General features: G+C 44.3%; 1 protein-coding gene across 1 annotated transcript in view; it reads left to right on the top strand.

Annotated features, from left to right (window-relative positions):
- The window catches only part of VIPR2 (vasoactive intestinal peptide receptor 2), a 47,871-nt gene that overhangs the window by 12,630 nt on the left and 7,858 nt on the right, over positions 1-27,383 (top strand). Inside the window, exons 3-6 of the mRNA XM_033166106.1 lie at positions 10,917-11,024; positions 14,281-14,378; positions 24,307-24,401; positions 24,832-24,973. Coding sequence (XP_033021997.1) covers positions 10,917-11,024; positions 14,281-14,378; positions 24,307-24,401; positions 24,832-24,973 — 443 coding nt within the window. The remainder of the gene's footprint in view (positions 1-10,916; positions 11,025-14,280; positions 14,379-24,306; positions 24,402-24,831; positions 24,974-27,383) is intronic.

Below are 27,383 nucleotides of genomic sequence, written 5' to 3' on the forward strand. Positions count from 1 at the left end.
TATAGTTGCATCTTTTTATTACCAGGTTCACTGGAATTAATTTTGGGTTACATTTTTCTTTTTACACGCAGCAGTAATATGAAGTATCTATACAACTCTTAGAATTATAAGCTGAAAAGTGTGGGGAGATTTTACCGTGTATGCGCCTGTGTGCAAAAAATCTTAGTAAATGCTTACTTTAAAAATTCATTTCCTTGGTTCTTACCAGCAGGTTTGCAGCAGATTGGTGAGAGGTAACAGCCATTTTAAAATACAGTGGTACCTTGGATTACAACTATAATCCGTTCCAGAGGTCCGTTTGTAAACCAAAACAGGTTGTAACCCAAGGCGCGCTTTCACCAATGGGGCCTCCTAAAAAAATTTGTTCGTAATCCAAAAAAAAGAAAGAAAAAGGGTTGTAATCCAAAAAAAGGTTGCAAACCAGGACACACACTTCTGGGTTTGACGTGTTTGTAATCCAAAATACAAACCAAGATGTATGCAAACCAAAGTACCATTGTACAGTAGCACCTTGGGTAACGTAAACTTCAGGTTGTGAAAGCAGCAAACCCGGAAGTGTTTCACCACACACGCATGCGCAGAAGCAGTCTACCGCCCCGCTCGCATGCGTGTAACAGTGATCCTCAGGTTGCGAAAACCTTGGGATCCAGCCAGACCTCCGGAATGGATCCCATTCACAACCAGAGGTACCACTGTATGAAAGTTGAAATGCATTGAAAAGTCCATTCAAATATAGGCAACTCCCTATTTAGCGGGGAGGAGTACATTCTCAGGCACCACACATTTACCGGTAAGTAGAATTGTGTATATTGGGGACACTATTGAAAAAACCAGCAAACACCCTCTACACCTCTTAAAATACCAAAAATCCGCCACAATCACTCCCTTCAAACCTCTTTGCTCAAACTCAAACTCTCCACAGGCCTCAAAGGTTGGTGCAAAGACTCCTGGGGTTGCACTTGCAAAGGATTGTGGGATTGCTAGACACTATTTTTGTGCTATTTTTACACTTTTTAGGGCTGTTTTTGCCTCTTTTCATTCCACTTCTGGGTCCATGGCAATGCGTGCATGCACATTTGCCTAGGCCCTAGATAGTGCAGGTTGAAGCTCAGAGCTCACAATGCAAAGAGCGCTGGTGCTATAGAAGAAAGGATGCCACAGCCTAACTGTTGTGATTCCGGACTCACACCATTAGCCTATGATGACAAGCTCACTCTCTAGCACCAGCAGGGGAACGTTCATCAGTAGTGTGTGTGTGTACACGAAGAGAAGCAACCTTCCTATCAACATCTTTCAGATATTTTCCACAAGTGAGGGAAAGATGGACCTTTGCCCTTCGTCTCTGGAACAGGCCCAAAAACATCGCACTGGAGCAAAAGAAGTAATTTATTCGGCTGTCCTTTGCCATTGGTATGAATTCCGCATCCAGTCGAGCCAGAAAGTTACTCATTTTTCAGTACGTGCATAATTACCAGCGTTGCCAGACTTTTTAAAAATATAAATTTAAAAAATAATAATTGATTGTCTTTTCGGGATTCTTGTGTGTCAGGTTTCTAATGGTGCCTTTGGCCTAAAATCAACTGGCGGGGGGGGGGGGGGAGAAAGCCTGGTCTGGAGTCCTGTACGTGGACTGAATCCTCTTTGAGGTGCCAGAATAGGCGCCGTAAGTCAAACAAATAGGGGTTCTGCCCACATAGCTTTGCTAGCAACAAGTGTGAAGTTACCCCAGATGGTAATGGACTGATTGTCCCTGGTTAAGATCAGAAATGGACAAAAAACAAACAAACATCTGAACTATCTCCCCCACAAACTTGTAAAATAGCTCAGTTTCTTCTGGCCCAATTGGACCCAGTTAGCAGCATGGGGAAGTTTACTTGATCTCCCATTGTCTGTGTCACTGTGGCTTACCAAGAGAGAGAGGAGTGCGGCCTCAGTGAGGGGGAGAGCTCAACAAGGTGCCAACGCTTCAATAGGAGCGCTGGATTGGCTGCACTGCTGCTGACCTCATCGCCACCTCACACAGATATAGGGAACTCTTCAGGGGACCCTTGTTGGTGGCGCAGGTGCCAGAGAGCACCGTGGGGCCCAGAACCAAACCGTGTCATGCTGCCTTTTGAAACAGTTATGAAATGAAAGTACGACGGGAGTCCTGTGGATTCTGGCTGCCGTTTGTGTACTCCAAGCCTGTACACAGTTGAAAACCGGAATACAGTGGTGCCTCGCAAGACGAAATTAATTCGTTCTGCGAGTGCTGTCGTATAGCGAAAATTTCGTCTTGCGAAGCACCAACGGGGGAAGAGAAGTTTGACGGGGGGGGGGAATCGCGAAAATTATTCGTCTTGCGAGGCAAGCCCATTGAAAAATTCGTCTTGCGAGACAGCCTTCCGCTAGTGAATGCCTTTCGTCTAGCGAGACATTCGTCTAGCGGGGTACCACTGTACATTAAATTACAAACGCACCGCCACCACATGCCTCCAGGAAGACCCATGGTAGAGCTCACAATATATCTGCACATTCCTATTCCACTCTTGTGGTGCCAGGCACGCTGGCTTGCCCCAGCGATTGAGGGGACTGGCACTGCGCGGTGCTCACATCACGTGTTCATGCCACATGATGCGCACGCCACACGTGTTGCACGCATTGAGTGGCAAGCACAAACACGCATGTCGCCATGAGATATTGAGGGGCAAAGGTCTTGTTGTTGTTGTTGTTGTTCAGTCGTTCAGTCGTGTCTGACTCTTCGTGACCCCATGGACCAGAGTACGCCAGGCACGCCTATCCTTCACTGCCTCTCGCAGTTTGGCCAAACTCATGTTAGTAGCTTCAAGAACACTGTCCAACCATCTCATCCTCTGTCGTCCCCTTCTCCTTGTGCCCTCCATCTTTCCCAACATCAGGGTCTTTTCTAGGGATTCTTCTCTTCTCATGAGGTGGCCAAAGTACTGGAGCCTCAACTTCAGGATCTGTCCTTCTAGTGAGTACTCAGGGCTGATTTCTTTGAGAATGGATAGGTTTGATCTTCTTGCAGTCCACGGGACTCTCAAGAGTCTCCTCCAGCACCATAATTCAAAAGCATCAATTCTACGGCGATCAGCCTTCTTTATGGTCCAGCTCTCACTTCCGTACATTACTACTGGGAAAACCATAGCTTTAACTATACGGACCTTTGTCGGCAAGGTGATGTCTTTGCTTTTTAAGATGCTGTCTAGGTTTGTCATTGCTTTTCTCCCAAGAAGCAGGCGTCTTCTGATTTCGTGACTGCTGTCACCATCTGCAGTGATCATGGAACCCAAGAAAGTGAAATCTCTCACTGCCTCCATTTCTTCCCCTTCTATTTGCCAGGAGGTGATGGGACCAGTGGCCATGATCTTAGTTTTTTTGATGTTGAGCTTCAGACCATATTTTGCGCTCTCTTCTTTCACCCTCATTAAAAGGTTCTTCAATTCTTCCTCACTTTCTGCCATCAAGGTAGTATCATCAGCATATCTGAGGTTGTTGATATTTTTTTCCGGCAATCTTAATTCCGGTTGGGGATTCATCCAGTCCAGCCTTTCGCATGATGTATTCTGCATATAAGTTAAATAAGCAGGGAGACAATATACAGCCTTGTCGTACTCCTTTCCCAATTTTGAACCAATCAGTTGTTCCATATCCAGTTCTAACTGTAGCTTCTTGTCCCACATAGAGATTTCTCAGGAGGCAAATGAGGTGATCCGGCACTCCCATTTCTTTAAGAACTTGCCATAGTTTGCTGTGGTCGACACAGTCAAATGCTTTTGCATAATCAATGAAGCAGAAGTAGATGTTTTTCTGGAACTCTCTGGCTTTCTCCATAATCCAGCGCATGTTTGCAATTTGGTCCCTGGTTCCTCTGCCCCTTCAAAATCCAGCTTGCACTTCTGGGAGTTCTCGGTCCACATACTGCTTAAGCCTGCCTTGTAGAATTTTAAGCATAACCTTGCTAGCGTGTGAAATGAGTGCAATTGTGCGGTAGTTGGAGCATTCTTTGGCACTGCCCTTCTTTGGGATTGGGATGTAGACTGATCTTCTCCAATCCTCTGGCCACTGCTGAGTTTTCCAAACTTGCTGGCATATTGAGTGCAGCACCTTAACAGCATCCTCTTTTAAAATTTTAAATAGTTCAGCTGGAATATCATCACTTCCACTGGCCTTGTTGTTAGCAAGGCTTTCTAAGGCCCATTTGACTTCACTCTCCAGGATGTCTGGCTCAAGGTCAGCAACCACATTTCCTGGGGTGTATGAGACCTCCATATCTTTCTGGTATAATTCCTCTGTGTATTCTTGCCACCTCTTCTTGATGTCTTCTGCTTCTGTTAGGTCCTTTCCACTTTTGTCCTTAATTGTGGTAATCTTTGTACGGAATGTTCCTTTCATATCTCCAATTTTCTTGAATAAATCTCTGGTTTTTCCCATTCTGTTATTTTCCTCTATTTCTTTGCATTGCTCGTTTAGAAAGGCCCTCTTGTCTCTCCTTGCTATTCTTTGGAAATCTGCATTCAATTTCCTGTATCTTTCACGATCTCCTTCGCATTTTGCTTGTCTTCTCTCCCCCGCTATTTGTAAGGCCTCATTGGTCAGCCACTTTGCTTTCTTGCATTTCTTTTTCATTGGGATGGTTTTCGTTGCTGTCTCCTGTATAATGTTACAAGCCTCCATCCACAGTTCTTCAGGTACTCTATCCACCAAATCTAAATCCTTGAACCTGTTCTTCACTTCAACTGTGTATTCATAAGGAATTTGATTTAGATTGAATCTTACTGGCCCAGTGGTTTTTCCTACTTTCTTCAGTTTAAGCTGGAATTTTGCTATAAGAAGCTGATGATCTGAGCCACAGTCAGCTCCAGGTCTTGTTTTTGCTGAGTGTATAGAGCTTCTCCATCTTTGGCTGCAGAGAATATAATCAATCTGATTTCGATGTTGCCCATCTGGTGATGTCCATGTGTAGAGTCGTCTCTTGTGTTGTTGGAAAAGAGTGTTTGTGATGACCAGCTTGTTCTCTTGACAGAACTCTATTAGCCTTTGCCCTGCTTCATTTTGATCTCCAAGGCCAAACTTGCCAGTTGTTCCTTTTATCTCTTGACTTCCTACTTTAGCATTCCAATCCCCTATAATGAGAAGAACATCCTTCTTTGGTGTCATTTCTATAAGGTGTTGTAAGTCTTCATAGAATTGATCAATTTTGGTTTCTTCAGCACTGGTAGTTGGTGCATAAACTTGGATTACTGTGATGTTAAAAGGACTGCCTTGGATTCGTATCGAGATCATTCTATCATTTTTGAAGTTGCATCCCAGTACAGCTTTCGCCACTCTTTTGTTGACTATGAGGGCCACTCCATTTCTTTTACGGGATTCCTGCCCGCAGTAGTAGATATGATAGTCATCCGAACTGAATTCGCCCATTCCTGTCCATTTTAGTTCACTGATGCCTAGGATGTCAATGTTTATTCTTGCCATCTCATTTTTTACCACATCCAGCTTACCAAGGTTCATGGTTCTTACATTCCAGGTTCCTATGCAATACTTTTCTTTACAGCATTGGACTTTCCTTTCGCTTCCAGGCATATCCGCAACTGAGCGTCCTTTCGGCTTTGGCCCAGCCGCTTCATCAGCTCTGGATCTACTTGTACTTGTCCTCCGCTCTTCCCCAGTAGCAAGTTGGACGCCTTCCGACCTGAGGGGCTCATCTTCCAGCGTCATATCTTTTATATGTCTGTTGTCTTTGTCCATGGAGTTTTCTTGGCAGGGATACTGGAGCGGCTTGCCAGTTCCTTCTCCAGGTGGATCATGTTTGGTCCAAACTCTCCGCTATGACCTGTCCATCTTGACCTGTCCATAGCTTGCCTGAGTAATTCAAGCCCCTTCGCCACGACAAGGCAGTGATCCATGAAGGAGATATTGAGGGGCAAAGGTCTAGCATTACTTTATACGATCCTGGAAGTCTGTTTCAAACATTTTCTTTCAGGCTGCACATCAGTGGGTGGGCCGGAGTCATGTCAAATAGGTTTATTGACAGTTTGGCTTCGCTCGTAGAAAATGCAGGTTACAAAGATAACAAGATCAGTATGGGATAGTTCTGTGGGGGGTGAGATACGCAGCATGATCCTATGCATGTTTACTCAGAAGTAACCCCATAGGAACATTTCTATATGCCCGTTCCCTTAAAAAAAAAAAGGATAAGCCTCCAAGGATAAGCATATTCAAAAGTGGCTTGCAGACATGTTTTAATAAAGTTGTTTACAATCTGAGCAGGAGCATATAGATTGGGAGGAAGGGCCAATCTGGGTGGTAGAACATCTACTTTTCATTATGAGAACCAGATAATGTTCACTGCAGTGCCAACATTAAAAAGTGATCTTAAAACCGGAAGTCAGATGAAAAGTGCAGCCATAAAGGGGGAAGATCTTGCTGGCAAGAGATCCAGAGAAGTAGATATTTACCCTTACCATGGGAGTATATTTTTTGAACCATCACCAGCTCATGTCACAGGGCAAGAAGCTTGGAGATGTTTCCAAACAGCTTATGCAAGGTTACATATGCTCAAAGGATCTCATTGCATCAGTGTGAGGGACCCCATTAAAAAATAAACAAACATAGATAATAGATTACCACTTCGGAAAATTTGATTGAAAAGCAGTTATGGACAACACTCATACAAACACAAACAAACACAAACACACACACACACACACACACACACAATATAGCATTTTAAATTATTCAATCAATCCTGTGATTGGGGAGCCGTTTCACAAAATAACCCAATTAAGGTGATTGCAGATCATTAACTTGTATTTAACTCAGGTAGTTATAATTAATAGATTGAAACCCAAAAATAATTAACATAAAGTCAGACTGGTTTCCAATCCATAACTGCTATTTCATTATAATTGCTGTTTCTTTAGGATGCAATCCGCTCCATCAAAGTAACGACTTGCGAAACTTGATTCAGCCATACTTGCATTGTAGGCCTTACACTTTTTTTGCATAAATCATTAATGCACGAGAGGCTTGTATAATTTCACACGTCCCAAAGTCCTTACGCATTTAAATAAACACAATAGCAAATCTAGTTTTATGGGTTTGGTTTGTTTTTTCATTAAAAAAAAAAAAATCTTTATTAGTGATAGCTACCGTTTCATAGTACTTGGCCATTGTCCTGCATAACCACTACTTATGGTAGAAATGTGGGGTTGTTTATTTTAATATGACCACTTTGTCAAGAAAATGGTTCCTCTGCATAGATCTCTGGGTAAAATGCTAGCCTTTTCGAATAAAACTGTATCCCAGTAATTGAGATGATCTCGTTGAATTGAGGCCTCTGTGCTATCTAGGCTGAGGAACTTGTTTCAGCTGTGTGGAAAAAGTCACCTACACCAAAGCACTAGAACGTTCTAGGCTCTAAGCCTCCTGATTGGTTCACCCCTGTTGCATTTTGCTGTTTGCTTTTATCTCCCTTTGTCTTTCTTACCTGTTGCTTTGCGACACCTAGGAAACCATATCTTCTGTGCTCTGGACTGTACAGCTTTTTGGGTCAATGCTTTATGGCATATGCACAGGGTTAGGAAAAGTTGGCTTTACTGTTTCAGTTTGATTTATAATTTAGGAGGCCATACCTTCACCTTCTACCTTCCTGCTCCCACTCACCTTGCAGATCCAGTAACACTTCTCCGTTTTGCCAAGTTGTCCCTCCTTTGATCCCATCTGTCGTTGCTCCAGGCCATCCATGACACTGCTCAGCAACAAAGAAAACAGATTTATCTTGCCTGGCTGAGACCATTCAAGAGCCTCTTAGTAATTTAGTATCTTGTCGGATAGTACAGTGTCTACAGACTCCACTTTATGTTTTTAGGAAATGAACGTCCACGTAGCCAAGAACATTTTTTCAGCAGTTCTATGAAGTGTAGGGTTGGATTCTTGGAAACGCACTGCACACACAGAAATCAGAGACAGCACACTTCATCAAGATAAAATGTATTTGGACCATGCACAAGGAAGAGCGAAGTGCAGATGGAGCACCCCTGAACTAATGTCACCCTTATTTCATCCATAGGGGACATTCAAATGAGAGGAAGGTTCTTCTGCTAGGCTGGACTCTCTGTAAGCACCATACACATTTCCCAATTTTACCAGGCTATCAGCCCTGAATCCTTGCGTGCAAACTACATAGGATGGCAGTACACTTGTGGCTTTGAATGTAGACTTGTTCCAGCTGCATCAAGTGGAGGAGTTGGGAGTGTGATCTGTAGTGACAAAGTGGTACCTGGTGTTGGTGACATTCTTGCAGCCATCACATGTTGGAGGCTGGGTGTTCGCAGCCATTGTATGTAGGTTTCCTGTGGTTCAACTTCATGCAGGGAACTTACACGAGGGCAGCAGTCTCCCCAATATAGACACTCAGCCCCCAGTGCATGGAGAGGTGCAGGAACAGGGGTCGAAATGTTTGGGAAGGCATAGGGCCAATGGGCTCACCTCCATGGTGGCAATTGTAGTGGGTTGGGATAGCTGAGTAGGGTTCCTGGGTTGTATTCTGTGCTAGCCATACTCAGAATAGGGCCACTGAAATTAATGCTTTTGACTAACAAGTGCATTAATTTCAATGGGTCTACTCTAAGTAGAACAGAGCTGGATACTTAAAGCCCATCTTTTTATTCAGTACCTTCATTTACTTCACCGTCTTTTGTCTACCATGAAATTGATGAGGGGGAGAGCCATATCAGTTTCATTGGTGCCATTTTTCTTCATCTTTCCCCTCCTGTGAAAGTGATAAGTGAAAGGGGATCAGCCCTATGACTAGAATTCTCCTTTGCATAATAAAGTTTGTAAATGTGGTAGATAGCTGAAGATCTCTTTGATGTGCATGATTTATTCCTATGACAGAATTAAGTTTTCTCATCACTATATTTTTGGGGCCCTTTCACTTGGAATTCTAAACATTTCTGATTATACCCAAGCCGTTAGATCCTAATGCATTTTGATGGCGAAGTAAAAATACTTCAGTCTTGTTAGTCTTGCAGCCTTTTAGCAATCCAGTGCTTATTTACTGTGGCACTTGGCAGTAAATAATAATATGCCCAAAGCAAAATCAATCATTGGAGTAATATGCCAGAAGCAAACTAAAGCAGTTTTTTTAGAAGTGATGAAGAATAAGTGGTGCTTTGGTTTGCCTTATAATGTTTAATACATGTAAGAGTGTTGTCACGCTACAGTTTGCTTGGTCACAGACAGGTGGCGCTGTGATGAGAAGCAGACTTCTTTTTGTCTTCCCAACAATTGCTGGTGTGGTTCAGTGTTCTTTTAATCCTCGTTGCTTCTGATAAAAGAATCAAACTAGCAGGTGAAAGTACACACAAGGTACATATATTCAAGGCTAGAGGAAAGTCTGTTCCATAGCAGTGAAGGGGCAAGAAATGATTGTGAGGAAGCCAAGTAGTGTCAGAATCTAGGAGAGGGTCAGTTGAGTAGAGCAGGGGCAGATACAGGTAAGGTGGAGAAAACAGAGCAGGTGTGACCAGCTAACTGGAAAAAAATAGCCTAAGGAATCCTGATCTGGAAGCAGCTGAAATTTCCAGGACCATGGGTTCATAGCTGTCAACCATTCCCTTTTTTGCGGGAAATTCCCTTATTATAGCACTGGGAAACAGCAGGGAGGGTTGACAGCTATGCCATGGTTGACCTGACCAGGAAATCGGAATGAGACAAAAATTTGATTTTGTTTGCATTTTAATGAGAAGCAATCAATTCACACTTTTTGAGCCAAAAGCACAATTATGCTATCCTTTGGAATTTGCATTTCTCCAAATTTTGAAGTGCAGGTCTCCAGCTAAACAATGCATGCAAAAATGCATAGATTAGGAGGAAGTATGCATTAAAAAGTGAAGTTCTCAACAAATATGCCATACGAATACTTAGGGAGACATGAATCAGCTCTATTTCTGCATGATTCATTGGTAACATTTTCCCCTTAGAAAGTCCATTTTAATAAGGTTCCAAACGATTTGTTACTATGATTTATGAGTATGTTGAAATTGTTCATTAAGCCCTGCTGCTTTTATAGTATAATTTTTTAAATCAGGAAACAGATGAAGGCAATTGCATTAATTACATCATAATGACATTGCTCGCACGGTAATCTTTGTAAACAAACACATTCTGCGAGGGAAAGAGATTGTTAACACAGTCTCTGTTTAATTAGTGTACACAGGAGTGGATCAAATCCTGCTTGAATTGCTGATACAGTAAATCCTATGTGAGATAAGTCAACCAATATTTGTTTCTTATTGAGTCTGGAAATCTGTGTTAGATTGCCAGCATCAATTTCAGGTACCCAAGAGGCATGGGGTATTATTTTTCCATTCGAAATGTAAAATAATTGATAGGCAGTTGTAGGCAGAACTGTGTATATTTTGTGAGGGGAAAGATGGCACCCTCCTGTTCCACATACAGAAACTAACAGGGTTGGCAGCTGACTCTTAGCTCACCCCTGGCAGTGCGGCAATACCCTCCACAGCAGGCTGGCTAAGGGGGCGTGTAGGGCACACCACGTGGTACACTCATACTCTTGAGACCTTGTCACCATTTCCCACTCAACAACATCCACCACCTCAATGGGAGGCCTGCCCTGTCCAGGCATGACTTATTCCTATTACCTACAAAGATCCATCAGTAGGCCTCATCCTTTGCAAAGTACAGGAAGACAGTTCCTGATGGCAAACTGCTAACAATATAAAACCTGCTACATTTTCAAAGCACTTGTTGATGTTTTTTTGAATATTTCATAATAACCAGAAACACAGGTGCTTCCTGAGAAGTAATTGTGGAAGACGGAAGAACACAGTGGTAGGAGAGATTTACTCAAGGAGCTCCAGATGTGATGCTTTCTGCTTGGTTTTTTCCAGGGTGTGTTGGGATCTGGGATAACATTACCTGCTGGCACCCTGCAGAAATTGGGGAAACCGTGACAGTACCGTGTCCAAAAATCTTCAGCATTTTTTTCAGCAAACCAGGTAATATATCTTTTATATAATGGAAACCATATTGAGGTGGTGTTGTTGTTTTTTTTAAAGGGTTCTCATGTGCAGGTAACAACAGCCAGAAATCAAGACATCATTTTTGCTATGAAGAGTTCATTTTTAATTTGGTGATGGGCAACTTACATACTGTTGTCATTGTCGTTGTTGTTTCAATACCTGTATCTCAAGATATGTACAAATATCACTTACGAAGGCTGACTGCATGTCTATAATCTTGAAAACATGCAAGTGATTATATTCCGGTTTGCATCAAGGCCATAGTGCCGAGCAATTTCTATGAATGTATGCCATGGATATCAGGTCTGCAGGATGGGTGACCCACTAAACCAAAATGCATTCCACCAGCTATTTATGGTGACCTGTGGGACTCTGGGTTTTGCAGCCTGTCCAGAACTGTAAACACAGGGCAGAAGGGTGCAGCTTGATTATGCACCTGGGGGGCCTCGCAACAGATGACTTTTGGGGCCAACCCTATCATTAGACAGTGACACAGCTGCCTCAGGCTGCAGTTGCTGAGAGGTGGAAAGTGGAAAGAACTTTGTGTGCCACATGGTCTGCACTGCACCCCCTATGCTGCCCCGCAGTGAGATTTGGCTGCCAGTCTAGTGTTTCTTGTACATGGAATGGGAAAAGGCACCATCTTGTCTTAGGCCACAGGCAGGAAAATATCTTCAGGGTGGCCCTGATGACTGGTGGACTGTATTTGGCTTGATTAGTCGACTGTTATTGAGGACTGCCTTTATGTGGGTTATGGGCCACATTGGACCATACCTGTCCCTGGATCTATCTCAAGAAGCAAGAGAATGCCTTAGGAGAACCCTAGGCCAATACTTGCCCCATCTCCAGCATCTTTGGACCCCTACGTGTGGGGCATAGCATTTGAACAGGACCCAAGGAACAGAAGTGTGTGAAACCCAACATATCCTGACCTATTCTGCACAATATTTTAGATAAGATCTGAAATATTGTGCAGGGCCTTTTTTAGAAGCGTACATTCAGCATCAGCAGAGGGTGGACCACGTTTGTGTCCTTAGCTTAATGGTATAGCATGTGGTTTGCATGTAGAAGGTCACATGTCCAGTCCCCAACATCTCTAGATAGGATTGGTTGTGTTCCCCACCTGAAATCCTGGACAGCCTCTGCTAGTCAGTGTAGACAATATTTTGCTATTTGGACCAGTAATCTAACTCAGTATAAGGCAGCTTTCTACGTTCTATGTTTCTGTGTTCCCACCTTGCTTATGGGATGGGTTCAAGGGCAGGTATTCCCAATCCAACACGCTGATCTGATTATTTCAGGGTTACGGCTCCAGTCTTATTATGGATATGTAGATTTATTTTATCATTGCCTACTTGGCAGGTGCATAATGAATTAGGGTTCAGAAGAGTTTCCTGCAATGTTCTGGGGCAATAGGAATGCCCTCCAGTTTGCTATTCCTTCTAGAACTTTCTCTCATCTCTGCTCCTCTTCCCATAATTGGGACAAGGCTTTTAGAAACACATTATAGGCGAAATTGGGATTTGCTGTGTGTCAAAAGAACATTCATCTCTCCGGCTAGTTATTAATCACTGCAGGATCTGAAGGCTTTAATAACCCTGCCATAGATCATTCAATATCACCTTAAATAATAATGTGGGGTAATGAGAGGCTTTTTATGAAGACAATTTTATTCAAATTACGTCCCCATCTAACACATTTATAGCTGCAAATTAGTCTTCTCAAAAGCTGGACGCTAATAGAACCTCTGCCAAGTGATTTTTAAATGTCTCATGGACATTTGTTGCTGACAAAGAACACACCCATACCTGGTGGAAGTATTTGGTCATTTTTCTAGTCGTGACACTACCGTGGATTGATATAGGGTTTTATTTTGGGGTGGTGAGACACAACTTAGGTTATCTGAAGCAGACGCTCTGACTTTGGCCAAATATAGACACATGGGTTCTCTTGACTTCAGCGTCAGGACACTCAGGGCAATCCTGATCCCTGGCTTGAAGCAACAGGGCAAAGCAGAGAGGTAGACTCAGCACTGAATCTAAAGTCCTGTCACCTCCACTGGCTTGGGAAGTGGGAAATGGCCAGTTTAGGGAGCTTGCTGCTGGTTATCACTGGTGGTAGCTTCCTACCTGCCAGGGTGAAACTAGGGCCTCCATTGTGACTGGGCAACAACAACAACAACTACACCACCACCAACAACAATGCTCCTCTCTGCTGGTGGAGGCTAGCAAGAAGAAATCTATGCACCATCTTAACCCCGCATCCTCCATCAGCAATGGATGGGGTGGCTGCATCAGATTGCACTCTTTGTTGAGGAAGATTGCTGGATATTGTAGTAGGGATGGAATTCAGGAATGGAATTTGGGACCTGGGTATTTTAGAGGGTGGACCCAATCCTACCTAGGTATTTTGAGGTCTCAGTACTTAAACTTTTACTTGTGTTAACTGAAAGCTGTGGGAATCATTAGCATGGCTCTCCCTCATTATAAACCTCCATTTTCTGCAAGGGGTTTGCTGGGGGTGCCTGTGGGAAATACATATGCTATCAGCTGATTGGCGCTAACTTCAAGCTCTCCTTTTCTGCTGGGGTTGGCTGACTACAGAGCTTCCTGTGCTCCTCACCGGATGTCACATATAATGGCAGATGTGGGGCAGATAGATGTAGTTTTGGGGGAAATAGCTTCAAAGGCCAAATTGGGATCCATGCCAGGCCTAATTAGGCCCATGAGCTGGAGGTTCCCACCGGTGTGCTGGGCCTTCACAATTTGTTGTTTAATTTGCTGGCCAAATGTATGTGGTAAAGTTGACCTGAATCTTGTGGTTCATGGGTTCACTTTTCTTGATTAATCTGCTCTGCATATGTTTTGATTCAGTTCTCTCGTTAATGAGCCACTAGTGTACTTCATCTGTAAAATGGGTACATTTATTCTAGCACATCCAGTTAGGAAAACTTACCCATTTTACAAAATGCTTAAGCCCATGATGATAATATGCTATGTTATGTTTGGTGACTTGTCATGTAGTCTGTCAATGAGATCATATGGTTGAGTTATTTGCTCTCTACATAAGCCTGTTGTGTGCTTGTGGCAAACAGTGTTTGTGGCACATTGTATGCACTACAATAGGTTATAGTAGATTGGCAGCAGGAACCTCAAGTCATCTGTGAGGGACAACCTTTTTAGTGAATTAAAATTCCACTCCTGATTGCTACACTTTTTCTTCTTTTGTTTAGGAAATATCAGCAAAAATTGTACAAGTAATGGCTGGACAGATATATTTCCAGATTTCTTCTTTGCTTGTGGATATAAAGAAGTTGACGAAGACAGCATGGTACGTCAAACAATTTTATGACTCGGAATTAAATGTATCGGAGAACTATTGAAATTTGAAGCTGCCAATTTGTGTTAATGAAAGAAAAACAAAATCAGACTAAACGTTAGAGATGGAACACCATCCAGATCAGTTTTAGAAAGCACAACATAAACACTGCTCCTGGAAGATTGCAGTGGTCCATCTTAATTGTAGTGGCCCAAACCAATTGGCCTTTATGGGTCAAAACCAGCACCTTGAGTTGATTTTAGAAGGCAGTATGAACCCAGCAGAGATGCTGGAACATTGGTCGAATGTTCTAGAAATTCTAATTCTGCATATGTACTGAATCAAATATGCTTTGTCATCAGATACTGGTAAATCTTGTGTTTTCCGTATTTGCTGACTTTTTCTCCTGTGACACTGCTGACTAACTGCGCAAAGCTTTTAAAACTAAAGTCTTGGGAGCCAGTGTGGTGTAGTGGTTAAGAGCGGTAGACTCATAATCTGGGGAACCGGGTTCGCGTCCCTGCTCCTCCACATGCAGCTGCTGGGTGACCTTGGGCTAGTCACACTTCTTTGAAGTCTCTCAGCCCCACTCACCTCACAGACTCCTTAGGGTAGTGATAAAGCGGGATATCAAATCCAAACTCTTCTTCTTCTTCTTCTTCTTCTTCTTCTTCTTCTTCTTCTTCTGTTCACTCAATCTACTTTTCAGACCATTTTCAGGACCAAACTAGGCCTCATGTGAGAAATCATCCATTTTTTTAAAATAAAAAATAAAAAAGATAATGCCAGTCATGGTGGAGTGGGGAACCACGGTGGTGTGGAGGTAGAATTATATCTTTCACTCTTTCCCCCCATCAAAATCACCCCCCATAGCTGCTATTTGTCCCTACAGAGCAAAACATGAGACGGCACCTATGAGGCCTGTTTGTTTTGCCCTGTGGAGCAAATAGCAGCTTTAGGGGGGCATTAACTGGGTTAATGGGAGAGGGAGTTAGCTAACCCCACCCCACCCCACCCTGTGCCACATTGCCTTATGCATCTCTAGAGGTAGAACCTAGAGGAGGGGAAAGGTGTAGAAACGGACTCTGAATTGCAGGTTGTTTTGGAACCTTGAGGGCCTGTGTCTCTGTGCAAGGGGTTTACTTGAAGACGATGCCTGTGGTGTAAATGTTACACAGAAGTCACCTGTACAGTGGGATGACTGGGAAACATTTCTGTGATGCTGGCCCTGCTCTAGCATTTTGTGGCCATGCTGGCGATCTCTACCACCCCCACCCCCACCCAAAAAAATATTGTAATGGAAATTTCAAGTCGTTCATGTTGACTTATTTTCACAATGCAGTAGTTAATTTCTAAAGAGATGTGGGTGAAAACCTTCAGGCTTATTTCTGAGAAAACATACTGATCACTGAGGTTATTATTATTGCGTAGCCAGGTGGAGTCCCCTGAACCCTGGGCAGCCCCTGAGGGAAATAACGACACGTGACAACGTTCTATGGGATTAAATTGGCCACAACTTTATTAATATTCAGATGTAGGGAGACCTTGGCTCAGGCATTGGGCGTTTATCCTTCCCAGTCCCCCAGGCGGGGTTCTGGGTAATATCAGGGTTATCCAGCATGTGTGGGGAGTGGGCTAACTCTGGAGAACATATGTTCAAGCAGATAGCCCAGCCCCCATTCGCCGCCGCTGGAGGGGGAGGGCAATGACGACCCTGGGCGTATGAGCCAATGCTGAGACCCCTTTAACGGGAACCCTGTTATTGCCACCGCAATGGGGGTGGGGGCGACGCCCCCCCATTTTGTAGATGACTAAAGGATTCCGTCCAAGGCCTGCAACCGCCAAAGTTGTGACGAATTGCTACGGGAAAGGTGAAACCTGCCAATGCAGGGAAAGTCCTTTCCAGCCCTTCAACAGCGACCTTGTCATAGCAGCGCCTGCATGCCTGTGTGGCTGTGGAAATAAAATGGTTAACCTGCATAGTAAACGTCAGATGAGGGAGTGGTGGGTGGGGAAGCTCTGAATCCAACGGCCGCTTCCCGGATATGACTCAACTCCTATTGTGTGTACTGACTAATCCCTCCTTCTACCTGGCCAATCCCCCCCGGCAACACCTCCCCAGCTGGGATTGGGCGGCTGCTTGAGTGGGTGGAGACCACAGGTATCCAACCAGGGAAGGTGGTGCCAGACCCAACTTCCAGGAGCTGCACCGTGATCTCATGAGGCTACTCACGACCACGCAAAATGTGCACCCGTTTGATGCGGGGAGCGGTCATTATTATTATTGGGATTGATTCCCATGAGGCACCCCAAAGCAATTTATAGTTGTTCTCCTTGGCCTTGGGGTGTGGTCCTTGGTTTTGGTCACGGGGTAAACCAGTTCAGCAGGTTAGGTGAAAGTGGGCTCTTCAGAACCACAAACCCTTCTCACCACCCCTCACATAGCTGAAGCCGTGTGCCTACCGCAGCATCCTCCACGGTCTTGCTGTTTCCATCTACAGTGAAATTGCACATGCTCTGGCCTCTGAAAACTGTGCTATAATGGGTGGATTCCAGCTCCAGGCATTAGATTAGAAATAGGGATACATGCCTTTTAATTTCTAGATTTGCACTGCACATTAGACAGAAGGAGACTGTAGGATTTGAAACTGTGCCACATCAAACTGCAGGCAGAATATTGAATTTTTTTAACTGCCCACCCCCCCATAAAACTGACTTGCATGGAAAACGCTTGCTCACCAGGGGAAAATATTTAGTCTAACTCTCCCACTGAAATGCTCATTACCCTGTCCCCCATGCATAAGTTTAAGGGGGAGGGCATTTCTGTCCCAGCCACTTCAGAATCTGATCCTTTTTTTTGTGAGGGGTGTAGAATGGTTCCAAAAAAGCTTTAGAAGCCCCATCTAGAAATTTATGATAGATGAAGATGTCACATTATGTGTGTGTCCCTATTACTCTTTGCTTAATATATCTCTACAAAGGCATGTTTCCTCCTGTGGGTTTTGACAACTATTATTAGCTCACTTCTGGTCTTTCTCATTTTGTTCTGTCAGAGCCATGCATGTAGACACAGGGAACATTTGAACACCATGTATATGAGGAATAGCAGCTGCCTGTAGACCTACTGAAGCTTTCCCCCATTTTCATTCCTTTTTAATTACAAACAGGAAAAGCCTTCTTAAATATATCTGCACCTATATGGATATACGTATTGCAATAATTAGGGGATCTGAGGAGGTTAAGCAATATAATTTTTCCAAGGAAGCAGAATGTGAACATTCAGAGTTTTCAAGTAAGGGGGTGGGGGGTGGAATGTGATATATATTCCCTTGAGTGACGCATGTCATACTGTACTGCATGTGTTAATAAAAGCTGTGGCCTTACCAAGCAACCACCATCCCAAAGACCACAGGAAACATGGAATCTCCCGCTCCAAGGGCAGAGAGAGATTGCTTCTATCTCAGAGAGGGACCTCCAGTGCCAGGTTTTCCCTCCCTTCTACTTTCGTAGTCCTTCTCTCTCTCTGATGTTCAGCATAACCTTTGACTCCTCTGTCTCCTGTGCCTCCCATGTTCAGTTCACCACCCAGCCATATTTAATAGCATTGCAACAAAATAGCCTCTTTTCTCTATCCACACGGCCCCTTGCCTAGACTACTGCCATCGTCTCCTCCCTGGTTTGCCATTCTCTCACTGCGGTCCCTTCATATCCATCCCACACCCTGCTGCCAAAACTATTCACGCTTTGAACACACAACACCTTACTTAAACCCTTGCTCTGGCTTCCTGTTTTCTTCTGGGTTCAGCATGAGCTCCTCACCCTGACTTTCAAAGCCTTCCATGGACTTTTGCCCTCCTCTTATCCTACCCCCATTCATATCGGTAACCATCCCAGTCCGTGACTTTCACCCCTCCAGCTCCACCACCCTCTGCTTCCTGAAGGTCTCCTGCTCCCTTAGATGGTTGTGCTCTCAACCCAAATTCCACCCCCAAGCTCCTACAAAGGGGGGTGATTTGCAGGCTTAAGAGCTTTGTGTTCTCTCCTCTGCAACTAACAGAAGCTCTGAAGAAGGCACTTACTGTAAGCTTGAAAATCAGCGCAGCAACAACTGGTTTTTTTTTTTAAATTCCTCCTTACCCTCTTAAAGGTAAAGGTAAAGGGACTCCTGAACGTTAGGTCCAGTCACAGATGACTCTGGGGTTGCGGCGCTCATCTCGCTTTATTGGCCGAGGGAGCCGGCGTACAGCTTCCGGGTCATGTGGCCAGCATGACTAAACCGCTCCTGGCGAACCAGAGCAGCGCATGGAAACACCATTTACCTCCCCATCGGAGTGGTACCTATTTATCTACTTGCACTTTGGCGTGCTTTTGAACTGCTAGGTTGGCAGGAGCTGGGACCAAGCAACGGGAGCTCACCCCCTCGCGGGGATTCGAACCACAGACCTTCTGATCGGCAAGCCCTAGGCTCTCCTTACCCCCTTACCTGGCTTCAATTCAAATAACATTCCCCCACCATGAAGCTATTTGTGTGTGGTGATTTTTGGGGAGGTGGCCTGCCCCATCATGGCTCAAAGCAGAGACACTTGCTCATAAGGCAGGTTCATGGCAGGAAAGGCAGGTGCAAAGAACAGGACCTTGGACAGAGCACCATTGGAAGGGGCCAGCTGGTGCTAGAAAAGCTAGTGCCTCAGGTGAGTGGAGATGCCTTCTAAAGGCTGGCTGGCCTTGCCCTGCTATTGGCCTTCCCTTCTCTGAGAAGCTGCCTTGGCTCCTCAAGTGCCATTGTCCAATCTGCAGCCACTGGCTCCTTTCACAGAGATGGGAAACCCATGACCCTCCACATGTGCATGGAGGAGAGGGTTATTATGGCTAAGCCAAGCCACCACAGTTGGAGGCAGCAATGCCCCTGAATATCAGTTGCTGGAAAACATAGGAGGGCAGAGTGCTCTTGCACTCAGGTCCTGCTTACGAGCTTCCCACAGATTGACCATTGTGAGAATTTGATGCCGGAAGGGTCTGGAAACTAAGCTTTGTGAGAAACGCTTCAAGGAACTGGGTATGTTTAGCCTGGGAAAGAGGAGATATACTAGTAATAGCCACCTTCAAATATCTCAAGGGCTGTCTCGTGGAAGATGGGGCAAACTTGTTTTCTCTTGCTATGGAAGGTAGGACTCAAACCAATAGCTTCAAGTTACAAGAACCGGAGATTCTGACTAAACATCAGGAAGAACTTTCTGATGGTAAGAGTTGTTCAGCAATGGAAGAGACTCCCTCGGGGAGTCATGGAACTCTCCTTCCTTGGAGGTTTTTAAGCCATTTGTCTTGGAAGCTTTAGTTGAGATTCCTGCATTGCAGGGGGTTGGACTAGATGAGTCTCAGGGCCCTTCCAGCTCTACAACTCTGATCCGGTGTCTCAGAGGGCCATTGGCCTGATCCAGCTACAGAGCTCATCTTAGGTTCTTATGTTGTCCTTATGATGTTGGGCTCCAAAACCCAGCCTGCATAGGCCATGATCAGGAATGTTGGGAGTTGTTATCCAACAATATCTGGAGGGTCCCACCCCAGTGTAGTGTACTCATCACACCTGGACTTGGGAGACCAGGATTCAAATCCCTATTGAGCCAGGAAGTTTACTGGGTGATCTTGGGCCAGTCACCATCTCTCAGCCTCACCTACCCCACAAGGTTGTTGGGATGCAAGTGTAAAAAGAACAGCAGCAGTAGCGCCAAAGAACCAAATATTAGATGTATGCAGCACCCATAGACTAGCTCATTATCGTGCAGGGCTGCCAACATTCTGCATGCTCATGAACTAGCCTGAGTACAAAGTTGGCAGCTGCTCCACTGCCAGGAGACCCAAATTGTGGTAGGTCCTGGAGGTGAGTCAACACAGAAAGGCCCCACTGATGGCAGGCTGCCAAAGGCCCCTCAAATATCTGGAATGGTCCTAAGCTCCACAGTGGTACTTTGGTTCCCGAACAGTTTGGCTCCTGAACAAATCAGCTCCCAGACACCGCAAACCCAGCAGTAAGTGTTCCAGTTTGTGAATGTTTTTCGGAAGCTGAATGTCTGATTCAGCTTCCGCGGCTTCCAATTGAGTGTGGGAAGCTCCTGAAGCCAATCAGAAGCCACGCCTTGGTTTTTGAACCGTTTCGGGAGTCGAATGGACTCCCAGGATGGATTAAGTTCGAGAACCAAGGTACGACTGAATTATGCTACATGTGTCCTGATTAAACTGACTCAGGCAACATTTCTGTGGAATTATGTACAGGGTGAGTCTTTTAAAAGAGGTCCCGTGGAACATGTGTACTCTGTATCCAAGGGGCCTCTTTTAAAGGACTCACCCTGTTTTTCTTGCCTGATGCTATACTTTTATTACACTTGATATTCTGATTAACTAGGAGGGGGCGAAGCGGAATATTTGATCACACGCTTTTGCCTTCAAAATTGAAGTGCAGGAAAATGAAAATGCTAATGAAGCATATATGCTTGGAGCAAATCTTTGCAAGCTTCTTATCTCTAAAACAAAGTAATAAGACCATTTTTATCGGGGAGGGGACGCCCTTCGCATTGCATAATGCAATCAAATCTTCTAAAGCTGTACAGTGCAGAATGGATTGAAGATATGACATTTTATTATGGTGCTTTCTTATGTCTGACAGGGAGTGTCTGGTTTAGAGAAAAGCTGTTTCCTGGTGTGACAGTATATTTTAAGTAATTAAAATAAAGCTTCTATGTTTTGCACATTATTTGCAACTGGTAGGCTGTGCATGTGACTGCTGTGATTTGCACAATAATGTCAATTAAAAAAAACCCACCTGCCGTGGTGAGGGCTGGCTGCAGACGGTGGAAATGTTGGGCATTTGCTGGGGCTGCAAGACTAGCAGGTGAGGGCCCCTGAACCAAGAGCACCCACCTTTTCAATATACACAGAAGGTGCAAGAAGGTCAGAAACTGTGTGTCGGGGCTGTACTGAGGAGGAATGGTGGGGGCCGCCCTCCCTTCTCCTGAACCTTCCCGATAACAGGAGGACAGTGTAGATTTAGAGCAGTGGTTTGCAGAAGGACATGGTTCAGAGACTGCAGAGTGGAAAAGCTGGGAAATACTGGGAGAGGAACAGTAGGAAGGAGGAACACCAGGGAAGAGACAGCTGACAGACTCAGTGTCTTTGGAGAGCATTCCTGAGCCCCCCTCTCCCAGGACTAGACGGGCATTGAGGGTAGTGGAACAGAAAGCTCAGAGGCGGAAAGCCCAGGTCATGGATGACGTACGATAAGAGAGACAGAGGGGTTAGGCTTTACTCGGAGCAATGCCATTATTTAATAGGGACTACATTCCTTTGTCTCTCTCTGTGACTACTGAATAAATTACGTGGTAAGGACTCTTCTTGTTTACCTGATTTTTTGGCTGCCACAGGAGGGATAGGATTCCCTCAACCTTGACACTGTGAGAAAAAAATCTGTTTGCACCTTCCCATCTTCTTCCAGGTTAAAGGGGCCCACGGAGAGCCCTTTGACACAATGCTCATATTCCATCTCCACAGTCAGAAGCAGTATAACTCAGAACACCAGTTCCTGAGGAACACAAGTAGGAAGAGTCGTGTTGCCTTCAGGTGCTGTTTGTGGGCTTCCCATAGCCAACTGGTTGGCCACTGTGAGAACAGGATGCTGGACCAAATGGGCATCTGGCCTGATCCAACACAGCTTTTCCTTTGTGTTATTGCCATTGAGTTCTGCTTGTGGGCTTCCTGGAGGAGGTGTTTAGTTGGTAAGCAGGAGATGGGGCTAGATGAACCTCAGTTAAATTTTTCAAAGCAGAACACTTAGCACCAGAGGTGGCAGCTTGTGAGGGTGATGGGTGTGTGTGTCAGTGTTGCATGTGTGAGCATTGCGCCTCCCTCCCTCAGTCAGACAGAAACTTCCCGGGCTTTGGGAAGGATGTGTCAGGCATGGAGAGTCCTCCCCTCCCTTCATTAACTTCACAGACAAGAATTAATGACAGGTTTGTATTTTATAGTCTTTTTTTTATTCAGTCATCGGGTTGCAAGCAAAAATCCACATCTCTCTGCAAGGAGAGCAGTTGGCTACTCAATCCTCCTCCTTCCAGCAACATCCTGGGCGCATTCTTTGTTCTCCAATACGGACAGACCTGCTAGTTCTTGGGGAGGGAGGGTCCCCCATACTCTCTAATGACGTTTCTGCTGGCTGTTCCCTCCCTTCGGTTTCTCTGTCCATTATCTCGTAGCTAGGCAACTCCTGTCTAAGCTGTTCAGTGTCTGTGTCTCTCTCTGCTCCTGAAACTGCTGGAAACAGGGAGGGCGAATCTTCCCCCTCCTCTTTCTCCTCTTCAAAGAGGAGCTGATCTGCCTGAGAATGCATTCCCCAATCCTCTGATTCAGACCATTCCCTGACAGGATGCTGGAGCCCTGGTGCCTCCTTCCCAGAGCCGAAAGGGCTATGGGAAGGTGGTGGAAGGGCTCTTGGGCCCTGTTGGAGCATCATGCCTCCCTCGCTATGCTGGGCAGAAGGTTCCCAGGCTTTGTGAAAGAGGTGCCAGACTTTAATACTCGATCGTTTACTAGGAACCTTTAGGGTACAAGCCCAGTCCCCCTAGTCCTCTGATGGCACACCACTGATGGACCTTTCTTCTGACCTAACAGGCCTCTTCCTGCATTCTTAAGCTGTGGTTTCGTGTCAAGCAGTGTCAAATGTGAAACTGCAGCACGACTCATTCCAGAGAGATGACTGTCGAATTCTGGTAGATTCTGGAAGTCTCTCTAGACCCTGCAGCAACCAAGTTGACCTTTTGGCTAACAACTCTTTTCGCCTTGCTAAGCAAAAGTGAGAAATATGCTCTGAAGTGGAAAGAACGGCCTGTCAAAGCCACGCTCAAGCAAGCTAACTTTAGTATATTATATCCAGCAAGCATATTAATAGAAAGCTGCATAGATTTTTTTTCTACATGGTTAGATAGATAGATAGATATATTTTTACAGTTCTTTGGTTGAAAGAAATGTACTTTGGGCCATGTATGCAATGAACTCTCACATAATTGGGAATGGCTTTCAGATCAATAGGCAACAATTCTATTGAAGCATCCGCAGATTTATATTCACTATACTCACTTGGTTATTAAAAAACACATTTCATTAAACAGAATTTAAAAATAGCCCCCCGATACAGGATTTCCAAAAACATTACATCCAGGAAATTAAAAAGTAGTAATTTTCATTTGGTGCAAGAGATACAAAATAAATGCACTATCTCTATCACCACACCCTTTCCGTATTTCTGAGGCAGCTAGCAACATGTGTCCTTGCATGTCATCACTATATGCAAATAAAATTGAGGGTTTCTGTGCCTTGCAGAGGTCTAATACAATCTGTGATTCCCCCCCCCCCAGAGCGTGCAATAGTCCAAACATTTTAATGCCAAGCTCTAGCTCTTCCAAGGAATTTCCATCTCTGAATTACAGATTGCCATGCTGCCACCAACAAACAAGATCAATATAATAATAATTTATTATTATTATTATTATAATTTATTATTTATACCCCACCCATGTGCCTGGGTTTCCCCAAACACTCTGGGCGGCTTCCAACAAAATATTAAAAATACAATTCCTTACATTCAATATTATGGTTTGATCTCTCAGATATTGATAAGGAAAACGATTCCAGAGTTAAGGCATGGATATTGCTGAATGCACTGCAATGGCCACTTCCTGGCCACTTCTTTTAACGAGAAGGTTGTCCATGTGTACTATAAAGATCAAATGCCTAAGGCCCTGGAGAGGAGAGGTATTGCTGGGTCTACATATGGAAGGTGCAAATGTTATTCTGTGATTAATTCCTTGACACTACTACAAATCATCCAATTTTGGTGAATGTTTTATTCATGCTCTCTTATGGTAACCGATGCATGCAAATTGTTTCTTTGTAGATTTTCTATGTTTTGGTGAAAGCGATTTACACCCTTGGACACAGTGCATCTCTCATTGCTCTGACTACAGGAAGTATAATTCTTTGCCTTTTTAGGTAAGTATACCTAAAATTGGGATGGGATAGTAAGCTGTCCATGCTTTAAGCTACAACCCCCCTCCACTTACCTAGAGTAAGCCCCGCTGAATATAATGATACTTACTTTTAAGAAGACATGGTTACGGTTGCAGGCCTAGTCCCAATGAAATCTATGCGACGAAATTATGACTAACATAGTCTGAATCCAACCCATAGCGATGCTTGAATAGTTCTCAAAACAAAGCGGCCAATTGTAGATGCTAATGAAATACAGAACCAGCATAAACAACTGCCATTAAAACATTTTAATCAATGTACCGGTATTCTGTCATTGATTCACTAAGAAATGACATTTGTAGGTTTTTCCTTAAGGCTGGGTATTCATTTTGCTAAGAGAAAAATGATATTCACTTCCTCTTCCGTTTCTGTACCCTTTCCCCATGTGTAGGAAGCTTCACTGCACTAGGAACTATATACATTTGAATTTGTTCCTATCCTTCATTCTAAAAGCAATCTCTGTCTTGGTCAAAGATGATATCCTCTATTCTGGTACCAACACAGTTCACTGCTCAGAGGATCAACCATCCTGGGTAAGAAAATATATTGCTATCACTTGAATCGTTTTTATCTTTTCTGTGCTGTTTTTTTGGGGTGTGTGTGTGTAAGAGAGCATTATATTGGTAGCAGACAGGTTGCATAAAGACTCATGTGCAGGGGCACCAACTCTATGGGGCCAAGGTGCCTTCAGCCCCCACAACATCTGTTGGGAGGGGGCTGGTTCCCCTTCATGTTGAGGGGGCAGAAGAAGCCGGACACGGAGCCAAGCACAGCACGGCTTCAGTCATCAACTCCTCCTGAGTGAGTGAGTGAGTGAGAGGAGGAACCGCCACATTCAGTCTCCTCCTGACAATGCAACATTGCCCACACATATGCAACACGTGCATGATGCCATGTGTGTGTGACACACGATGGGCCCCCTCAGTCTTGGGTGCAAGTCAACACCTTTGCTCATGGGGCTTCGGGATGGTTAGGATCTTTGTCAGGGTGGGGGAAATGTGGCCTTCCAGATGTTGTTGGATTCCAACTCCCATCAGCCTTAGCCAGCATGGCCAATTGTCAAGAGGGTTGGAAGTTGTTGTCCAACAACATCTGCAAAGCCAGAAGTTTCCTATCCTCGGCCTAAGTGAAGAAATGAACGGGCAATAGTAGGTGAGTTAGTAAAGAGAACCAATCAGAATTCAGAACACAAATATCTGGATCATATATTCACACCATACATACAGTGAGGCTGACCAGTGAAGGAACAGGGCAGGATTCTAGGAAGCCAGTCAGAGATAATGTAATGTGAGACCCAAAGGAAAGACGCATTGATTGCTTAAAGAAGTTTGCTCAAAAGCAGCATGATTTGGATCTAGGGGCACTTCCAAACTGTCAGTCTTTTTGGATTTTGGATCAGTCACAAAGAATAATTAAAGTTGACCTGGTGGTGTTGTTCAACAAAACCATTTCCATCCCCCCAAAACACCATACTCAGGCTGTTGCCTTGGGAAAATATTGCCCGAGCTCTCCATCTGGGGAAAAAAAACCCTGATATAATAATGACCTATCTCACAGGGTTTGGAAGGTCAAATAATTGCAAAGCACTTTCTCAATTCAACATTTTTAATAAATACACAGTGACAAATGGTGATAGAATTGGAGAGCGTATTCAGTGGGCGGAAGATGAACTGTGACATTTGCTTCGGTGCTATTCATAAAAAAAAGTTATTAATAGGATTCCATGTTGATGTAACATAATTAGGGTAAGAGCTAAATCCTATTACCTGGGTGTAAACACAGAGGGACTTCCAAGTATCCATGCATAGAATTAGACTACAGATAAAGATAAGGGGCCACAAATCAGTGAAAAGGGCACATATTATGTACACTGAGGGCATCAAGGTCAGTTTGCAGCCCCGTCATGCAAAAAAGGCTGCATGTAACATTACAGGAAAAGATTGGTGGACAGCTGCTGCCAATCAGTGTAGAAAATTGTGAATTAAATGGACTAACAATATGGCATCTACTGTGCAAAACCGCAATCAAAGATCTCCTTGCTTGGGAGATTTCCCCTTTCCTTACGTTAATATTTTCACTCTGTTCAACGTAGCCATGAAAACCAGGAAATTTGTAATGGTGGGAAACATGCATGTCCCTTGAATGAACCTTCCTGAACCATTTTCTTTTGCCTTAATTAAATGCGATTGGCTGATAAACGTTCCACAGAGCTCCCCGTATCGCTGACCAAGATGTCAACATCACTTGCCACTTCAGAGGTTCAGGGTCATGAATTTAGAAGGGAGACACAGGTTATGTTTTCATTTCATTTTTTAAAAATTTTTTTATCTGGCTAATTTAAGAAGGAATTTTAAGGCAGCAAGTTTTGTCGCTGTAGTTAAACTGGTCTAAATCAATATGCTGCTGTGTTGTCCAGGTGATGTAATATCTGCAGCAAAGAGTCGCTTCTGCTGACCCCAGTTTAGTTACATAAGAGCTAGGAAGAGCTTTCAGTCGCTCCTCCTAGTTATGAATTCCACAGGGCTATTTTTGCTTCTGGCACAGCTTCTATAGAATAAACTAGCTTTAAAAAGTGACAGGAGCCTCTCCCCTAAACCAAATTACTTCTGGTTAACTGGTGGTCCTTATTATTACCTCCCTGCTCCAGATTAACCTCAACGGCGGTGGCATTTTTATTCCTGGAATATTTTGCCCTGAAATGAAAAAGATAAAAAAGGAGATATTTAGGAGGGAGGAATAACGCAAGGTATAAATAGAGAGAGAGAGAGAGACGGTGGTTTTTAGGAGACAAGACAAATCCCAAATGTTTCACTAGGGAAGCAAGCTTTGAGTAAAACTTGGCATTTGTTTCCATTCACTTCTAAAAGTTATAATTTGACCAGAATCCAAACAATAGAAAGAGGCCCTTTCAGGCGACCAACAGGCAAGTTCATGGAAGGGGAA

Source organism: Lacerta agilis, chromosome 12 (assembly GCF_009819535.1).
Source record: "Lacerta agilis isolate rLacAgi1 chromosome 12, rLacAgi1.pri, whole genome shotgun sequence".
Taxonomy (NCBI): Eukaryota; Metazoa; Chordata; class Lepidosauria; order Squamata; family Lacertidae; genus Lacerta; species Lacerta agilis.